The following is an 8,948-nucleotide window of genomic DNA, read 5'->3' as shown; positions in this document are numbered from 1 at the left end:
AGGACACCAGCCTAATGGGACGGATCATCTGTTCCAGTGTGGCAGGGTCATTCCCTATCTGAGTTTATTTATGGCTCTGGTCTTCAGTGCGTTCTCTGCATTATCCCCCACAAGTGCAGAAGCTCAGCACCGCGCTGCATGGGATGGAGAAGGGGCAGTTGTTAAGGAGCTTGAGAAAACCATTATCTGCCTCTGTTTAATGATCTGTATAGAGTAGAGAATGATAAACTGGCCATAGAGAAGCTGCATCAGGTGCTGTTCAGCTTAACCAGCAAGAAGCAGCAAAGCAAGTAGCCCTCACAGCCTTACAGGGAGAAGTAGCCACCTTTCTGCAGAAGTCTAATGAAAAGCCTGTGTTGTGGAGGCCTCCCTGCATTTCACATACATTTCCAGGGCACCATTAATAATCACTTTGCTAATGAGCTCCTGGGAGGTTTTCAGGAGCAAGAGCCCTGCACAGCTGCAAAGCAGTCCTGGCTCTGCTGCCAAAGTAAAGGGATGTTTTAGGATTTCCTGGCCTGGGACATAGACAAGTCAACGTTCTACTTCTGGCAGTGTCAACATCTCAGCATTCTGGGATAGTGCTGAAAACAGAATCAACCTGCCATTACCTGGAGGTTTTTGTTCTGAGTTACATGGATATTATCTAGGAAGTTTCTGACATTACCAAGATTTTGCTGCTAAGGGTATTTTATTGCAATGACAGGGATCTTTCAAAAATGAAAATCCATTAATTACTCTGTTAGCTCCAGCTGAGTTTCATTGATATCGCAGGTGAAGAGACTTCCTTAGTTTAGAGAACACAACTTTTCAGTGGGATAAGGGGATACATGGTGTCAGAGCCAACTTTTATAGGTGTTTATGACAACTATGCATCAGTTCTTGTCATCAGCTTCAGCATTTCTGACTTCCCCTATAACAACACCTATTATTAGGCCTGGCACCATTCAATTTTTAATACAATTTCAGCAGATAATATCAATGTTTATTTTTAAACTTTTTTTCTATTTTTATCTATTTAAATTTTCACAGTTGCAGGAAGTTATGGGTGAGTCAGACAACAATTATTCAGTGACAGTAGATGTTGAGATTCAAAATACTAAAGCTTTATAACCATTCAGACAGAAATAATCAACACCCTTTTTCAAAATACACACCGTACATATCCTTAAATCAAGTAAGAGCCACTTCTGCTATGGGAATTGATCACATACTTTGACGAATCCTACTGCATTCCTAAGGACAGTCTGAAAAAAAACCCACCTCATTAAACTGTTTCTATGTTATTTATTGTTAACGTGGGGCTCATCTCACTGAATCAGGAAAAAAAGGCACCGTAAGTGATGACACTAGATCAATGAACTAATAATTCAGCCTGTGGTTTATAAGCCTCCATCCCAGGGGAGGACAATATGCATCCTACCATTTGATTTGAAACCAGGAGTGAGCCAAGTGCCAGGCGTGGCATGTACGGTGCATACAAGGAGGACACCACCTACTCCCATGGGCTTCCAATACAGTAAGGAAGTGACAACTGGCAGTAATTTGCTCTGGTAGATTTGCCATTCAAGCAGGGGTGGAGGGTAGCAGTACATTAGGTGACTGACCATTGTGGCCATTCTGCTTCCACTGTGCTCTGAGGCTGTTGCAGCAAAGCTCCTTTAGCCTGGCAAATCGTTTTACCTTCTCTCTCCACTCCATTCACCTCCAGGAGAAGAGAGTGCTGGGCTTGGACAGAAGTTTGTTTTTAACACACCCCTATGGAATGGATGGTATGAACCAGTGGTGAGCTGGAGCTGGTTCCCACCAGTTCCCAAGAACCGGTTGCTAAAATTAGACCTGCGTGGAGAACCGGTTGTTAAAGGGCCAGGGGGTGGGCAAAGAACTCCAGTCCGTGGGCTGGACCATCCTGTTGTTCCCAGGATTCCCAGCTGGGGAAGCTGAGGTTCCCTCAGCCCCTCCCCCGTTTCCCACCAGCTGCAGCGTGGCCAGCCGCCGGCACCAGCTGGGCAGCTCAGCTGAGCTCCTGAGTGGTCCTGCTGCTTTGAGCTGCATGCAAGGTAAGAGGGGGCTGCAAGCTCCAGGGCCACGGGGGGGGGCAATTTTCCCCAGGGCCTACAGGGGCCCCTGGGCCCATGAGTATGTCTCCTCCCGCCCCGGCCCCTCCCCCACTCCCCCCCTTAAATCAGAACTTTTTATAGGGAACAGGTTGTTAAGATTATGGCAGCTCATCACTGGTATGAACCCATTTATCTTAAACAGAATGTGCTAAACCCAGGAAAACGCTGGGATTAGCTGAATGGAACAAGACACTGTTGTGAATTCTCTTTCTCCTGGAGCATTACTTCATTAGCAGGCTGCTGCCTCACCTGGCTGCCGGTGAGAGGTGGAGATGGAAATCTAGACAAGCCCTTTGCTGCTGAGACTAAGATCAGGTCTGTGCAGTTTGGGGGCAAATCCTCAGATTTCTGAGCTAGCTACTCTGGATTTACAGTTTTGGGTCAAATTCCTGCCCAAGGGAGCTTCCCCCCTTCTGATAATTGCACACACAGGGACACTGCTGCCTTGAAACAATAGAATAGATGTGGATTGTTTTTAAGAAAATGGGTAAAAAAATCAACTCTGTGTGTGTGTGTGTGTATAAAAGTAAAGGTGTAGCATGATCAATTGCTTTACACTGCACAGACTCACTCCCAGTAACACACTAATCTCTGCCTGGAGAGCCCTCTGTTAATCCATCTCACACAGCCTGGCGCTCTGCAGGGCAGTGACTCACATGGCATTGGGCTAACTCCTCAGCATCTAAAGAGTTCAGCCTGATGTCACCAAGCACTTGTAACAAGACACCCTGTTTCTTTATTATTTTGCTGGCTATTCATCACTGATTCTGTTTTATCCTTTTGCAACTAATTTTTGTTGTTGTTGCTGCTGCCCTGATGCCACAGCAAGTGAAGGAAGAGTAGAGGAAATGCCCTGTAATAGGGAAGCACAGTCCTCCTGTGGGAAAGTTACTGGGGGAGAAGCCAAAATACCAACTTACAAACAAAACACAGAGTTGGAGAGCAACAGCCCCTGTTCTGGGCCCAGCTACTAGCAGTTGGGACTAGACCAGAACTAGAGTAAACTCATCATCTGGAAATATTTCACTCTTTGTGGTGTCTGAATGTTCCTGTCTGTGAACTCACAAACCTACTCACTCAGTTACCTATTTGCGATTGCTCTGGTGGGGGTTTAGCCCCATAATGGACTGTCTCAAACATACCAGATAGGCCAGGTAAGCCAAGCTCCGGCACAGGGACAGCCTCACCTCTGAGACCAGAGAGCTGGACCCACTAAACCAAGCCAGAGGGCTCTATCATGTTCTATCTCTCCCTCCTCCCAGAATGCACAGGGCCCCTCACTCTCATAACAGACTGACCTACCCCTTCTCCCCCTTCTTATAGTGCCTGGTTTCCCCAGTAACGAGCAATTAGCTCCAGCTGAATCCAGGACCTGACTGGGCTCCTCAGCAATCACTGCAGTGAAGCCAGACACCTGCTGAAGATTCCCTGCTCAGGGAGAGGGTTTTAACACATGAGCCCCATCCAGTGGAGTCAGACCAAAATCACCCCTCTTGCTTGCCATGGTGTCCTTCTCTCTCAGTTTGCACAAGTCAATGTTCATTAGGTCACACGATCTCCCATGGGGGCAGCCCAGCTGCAGAGAAATAACTGACTTGGGTTTCCAGGTGCCTGAGCTAGAGTCACAGTCACATTCTGCTGGTTTTAGCAGCTTAGAGCAGAGTGGAGAGGTACCAGGGACAGAAACGCTGCTCTGTTCCCCTCCCCTGACTGCAGTGACCTCTCCCTGCATGGATTAGCTCTGAGGCAGAAGGGTTTGGTCTTTGCCGTGGCTGACAGGGGATTTCAGCTCCCAATTTGCCTTGGAAAGAGAGCTGTGCATTGCATCCCAGGGGAGCCCCTCCTCTACAGCCACCCTGCAGAATGCAGCCAAGACACTAGTGTTGGCTGTCCCATGACCAGACGCTCCTGCAGCTGCAGGCCGGGCAGGACTGTCTGAGCCAGGCTCTGTAATTTCCCATTTTGCATTGCTGCGAAGTGGTGCAAAGCACAGATTTCTAAAGGGGGGGCTGGTTCCAAGGGGTCTCTCTGCAGGGACAAGTGACACAACACACTGAGAGGCTCTCAGATACCATGGGGACGGGTTCCATAAGAGAATCTCTAGACAGTGAGAGACACACCACATGCCCTAACTGCCACTCTGCTCTCTGGAGTTGTGCCCTGTTGCTCAGACTGCCTCAGGCAGGAAAAACTGGCAGAGGGGGAGGCCTCAGGGTGACAAAGTGCCGCACTGTTGCTTCCTGCGATTTCGTTTTCAGAGGGTCTGCGTGTGCTCCTCTCCCCTCCTCAGAAGGGTCGAACACACAGAGCCTGGGCACCCGTACTTGGCACCACAATGGGCAGGGGATGGGTTGCAGTGCAGGAGTAAATATAGGTGGCAGAAAAGCCTTTAGGGGTGTAGCGCATCCATCGCTCAGCATCCAGTACACAAGGCTCCTCCTTAGAGTGTCTCCTCTCTGGCCCCTGCAGCCCAAAAGCTCCCTTGCTCCTCTTATGGAAAACACCTGGTCCCTGGGCACAGCCTGAGCAAACAGCCAGTGTGCTGGAGAGGCAGGGAACCCAGCCCACCCCAACCTGCCAAAGAAGAGCAGCAGAATTGCTCCACTCTGGGCTGCTCTGAGAGCTCCCAGGTCACAGCTGCAGGGCTCTCCTCACCTGCATGGCACCATCTATTCCAGGTACCATGAGTCTTATCCCTTACCCTGCCTGGCCTTGGGACTAAAGGAAGAAATCCATGGTACACCCACATCTAGAATAGTGCCTGTAGATCTGGTCATCCCACCTCAGAAAAGATGTACTGGAATTGGAAAAAGTACAGAAAAAAAGGCAACAGAAATGACAAGGGGTATGGACTAGCTTCCGTATGAAGAGAGATTAATAAGACTGGGTCTTTTCAGCTTGGAAAAGAGACTACTAAGGGGGAATATAATACAGGTCTATAAAATCAGGAATGATGTGGAGAAAATAAATAAGGAAATGTTATTTACCCCTTCTCACAACACAAGAGGCAGCAGGTTTAAAACAAACAAAAAGACCAATTTCTTCACACAACACACAATCAACCTGTGGAACTCATTGCCAGAGGATGTTGTGAAGGCAGAAGTATTACTGAGTTCAAAAAAGAACTAGATACGTTCATGGAGGATACGTCCACCAGTGGCTATTAGTAATAATGGGCAGGGATGCAAAACCATGCTCTGAATTGTCCCTAGCTGCTGTTTGCCAGAAACTGGGAATGGGCGACAGGGGATGGATCACTTGATGATTCCCTGTTCGGTTCATTCCCTCTAAAGCACCTGGCATTGGCCACTGTCGGAACACAGGATACTGGGCTAGATGGGCTATTGGTCTGACCCCGTATGGCCATTCTTACGCTCTAAAGGACCCCAGGGGGACCAGGACTCTGCCAGCCAGTGCCCACCCCTGAGGGGTGTTGTCTAGGGGGACAGGCAAGCGGAGGAGGAGGGAAAGGAGCAGGAGAGAGAGTGAAGAAGCTGAAGCTGCCCCCAGAAATGGGGTTTCAACTAATTGCTCCTGATCCTTATTCTTCTCTTTCCTTTTCCCTTTTCTCTCCCTCCGTCTGCTTGTTCTAATTGTGCCAATCAGCTGGGATGAGGCTGGGTCACTCAACTCCACTGTGACATTATCACACATTTGGGCTTTCACCCTCCCTCCCCCAGCCAGGGAACTGAGGCTTAGCAGGACCGTCAGCCAGCCGTGTCCAGAGTCAACCCAACCACTGCAGGCTCCACCCTGCTATCTGGTGAGAGGGGAGCCGACCTTGGCGAACTGACCACCAGAGCGACCAGACACCAGAGGTTTCCGCAGCTCCAGTGACCTCCTCTGGCCAAGCGACAGATCTGTGACCAGGGCAAATACTTTGCCTTTGCCTGAGATACCTCCCAGGGGGACGCTACAGGCTCAGCCCGGAGCACAGGGGCCGAGTTCCCCAGGCTCTGTCAGTGGCCATGGAGAAGAGCTACTTAGGAAACTGCTGTAAGAGGGAGCCCTTCTTCCCATTAACACTATTGGTTATTACCTGCAGGTGCTGTAAAGCTCCTATTTGGGGACACAGGAAGTACCAGCCATAAGGCAAAAGAATAGAAGAGGCAACTGCATCATCTCCATTTTCTCTTCATTCTTGTTTCTTACCTCTGGAGTAACTTTTCTACAAACTGAAGCTCTGAACAAAGGACCGAATGACCCATCCAAGCTGTGGATGAGTTCCAGAGAGAATTTCAAGCCAGCAAACTCACCTATACTGCTAAGAACCTGATATATGGACTTTGATGTCTCTGTATGTATGTGATTGCTTTACCATTGAGCAACTCTCTTCTTGTTCTTTTTCCTTTACAATAAACCTTTAGTTTAGACACTAATGGACTGGCTGGCAGCATCATATTTTGGGTAAGATCCAAACCAGGGCCAGCTCTAGGCACCAGCAAACCAAGCACGTGCTTGGGGTGGCACAGTTCCAGAGGCAGCCAAAAAACTAGAGCCAGCCCTGATCCAAACTCACATTGACCTAGTAACGTGGCTGACCCTTTGGGGTCAGAAGAATGTTTTGTATATGTGAGCAGAGTTTTTAAATAACTTCTTACTGTACTGGACCTAAGTGCTGATTGGGAGCCACAGAACTGGAATGCAATGAAGGGGGCTGTGTGATTTCTTTTTCAGCTCCTTGATAACCAATGAGGGGAACATGGGGGAGGAACAGGAACACAGTTTGTGACTGATTGGTGAGTCTTAACTTCAGTGTTAACCACCAGTTTGGGGAGTATCTGCTCCCGCTTTTGCAGCCTGCCCTGACCTTGGCATTTTCAGTGAGGGCTATTCCAGGCACACCAGGTCACAGGAGGGGCTGGAGGGGGAGCATAAGGGGTTCGTGCCTGTACCTGTTCATGGCTGGATGGGATCTCGGGCAGATCACTGGGATTTTCATTATCTGATGTTGCATTTTAGGGCTGTGGTGGACAGGGGGATGAGAACCAATTGATAACAGCGACAAGCATTGTGGTTGTGATTCCCAGCCGTGTAAATCGCCTTAGCCCCCCTGCCGTCAGTGGAGCTACACGGATTGACAGCACCAGACAATGCAGTCCATGTTTGGAGCCTTTCAAACTAATCTCCCACTCTGTCTATAAGCCCCAGAAAGGCGACCCTGGTTCTCCCAGGTTGTATTGCTGAGTCATGGGGAAATTTGTAAGGAGAGAAACTGCCACCTAGTCTGTGCCCAGAACATTGGCTTTGCCCCTGTCATCCTCAATGCAAAGATTAAGTGATCCCAACAAGGCACAGGCTAGGGAGGGAAGTTTTTGTATCACTTCCTCATCTGATTGTACCACTGTGATGAGCACTCCCTGTCCACACAGAACAGTAATAATCAGCATCATCCTCTGCCAGGGCCCCCGTGATGGTCAAGGACATGGTGTTACCCGATCTAGAGCCAGTGAAACGCGCTGGGATCCCCGAGGGCCTGGTACTCGTGCTGTACATGATCAGCCGAGGAACATTCCCCAGTCTCTGTTGAACCCAGAGTGGGTAATTATTATCGGTGAGGGCCCCACTGCTCAGGCTGCAGGAGAGGGTCACAGTCCCTCCAGGAGACACTAACTCGGACGCCTTCAGTGACTGGAATTGCTGGGAACTGAAACCTGAAACATGAGAAAGAAACTCATCAGAACTCCCCTAGCATGGAGCACATCACAGATATTTAGCATTACAGCTAATCAATTCTTAGTTTGTTTCATCCAGCAGATAACTCCCCACCGCTTACCAACGCAGTAAGTGAGCAGTGCAAGGAGCAGAGGGGCCCAGGCCATGGTGGGGGATCCAGATGAACTCGGCTTCCTGAAGCAAACAGGTGCCTGGCTGGGAACCTCCGATTCTCTCTTAAACTGCCAGAGCTAGAGAACAGCCCCTTCATGCAAATCTGTTGCTCACTCAATGGCTCCTGTCTCTTCAGTTCTGTCAAAAAGGGGCCAGAAACAACCCAAGGGAGGTTGTTTCAATGGGCTGAGAGCACAGAGCAGGCAGAGTCCCGCTCTGTGCCTCACTGATAACTCTATGCTCTCTGGTCACTGCAGATGAAGTAGGACAGAGCATGGGAATGGTCTGTACCAGCTTCTCCCATTCCAACCCTGACCTGAGGCATCTTTCATTCTAGCTACAGGTCTCTGCCCAGTGTCACCAGCCACTTGAATATCTGGAATATCTCTGTTCTTCCTATCATGAGCCTCTCACGTCAAGATCTCCAGTCATTTGTATCGGGCGTAACTGAGGACACCAGCGGAACCACCAATCTCATTTTCACTGGGGACCTGAGTCCGGATTTCAACTCTCCTCCCCAGAGATGAAAGACAGATTATGATGATGTGTAAAACAATTGCACCCAGAGGCCCTACTCACCCACCCTCAGGCTTTTGGCTCCCTAATCGTCACCTATCTTGGGTGCAGACCCGCCTCTCTCCCCCTCCTGACCAGAGTATTTCCAGATTGAACAGTTCCCAGCCTTCACTGTGCTTCTCCCAGCAAGACAGTCTGCCTCTCCAGGCCTGCTTGCTTTCTCCTCAGAGACTAATTACATTGCAGTTGCCCATAGTCCTAAGTTACCACATGGTTCTTCCTAAGAAAACCTATTTAATTCTTAAGGAAAAAGCATTACAGAGAAAATATGAAAAATGATAGAAGAACCTAGATGCCTGCTAATCAGCTTATGAGCTCCCTGCCAGGCCAACCTCCACGAGAGCTCTGGGCCGTGCCAGTCCTGCCGATCCTTCCCAAAGGACCAGAGCCCACCCTGGACTGGAAGTCCTGTCCACGTCCTAG

General features: G+C 49.3%; 1 gene segment (V, D, J or C); it reads right to left on the bottom strand.

Annotated features, from left to right (window-relative positions):
* Window positions 1-7,448: 7,448 nt before the first annotated feature.
* On the bottom strand, window positions 7,449-7,988 carry LOC127034962 (immunoglobulin lambda variable 8-61-like). The segment is given in 2 exon segments: window positions 7,449-7,774; window positions 7,897-7,988. Coding segments are annotated over 2 exon segments (372 nt in total).
* Between the last annotated feature and the right edge of the window lie 960 nt (window positions 7,989-8,948).

The sequence above is a fragment of the Gopherus flavomarginatus genome, chromosome 15, assembly GCF_025201925.1.
Source record: "Gopherus flavomarginatus isolate rGopFla2 chromosome 15, rGopFla2.mat.asm, whole genome shotgun sequence".
Classification (NCBI taxonomy): Eukaryota; Metazoa; Chordata; order Testudines; family Testudinidae; genus Gopherus; species Gopherus flavomarginatus.
The sequence above is the reverse complement of the archived record's forward strand: the minus strand, read 5'-3'. Positions and strand labels throughout refer to the sequence as shown.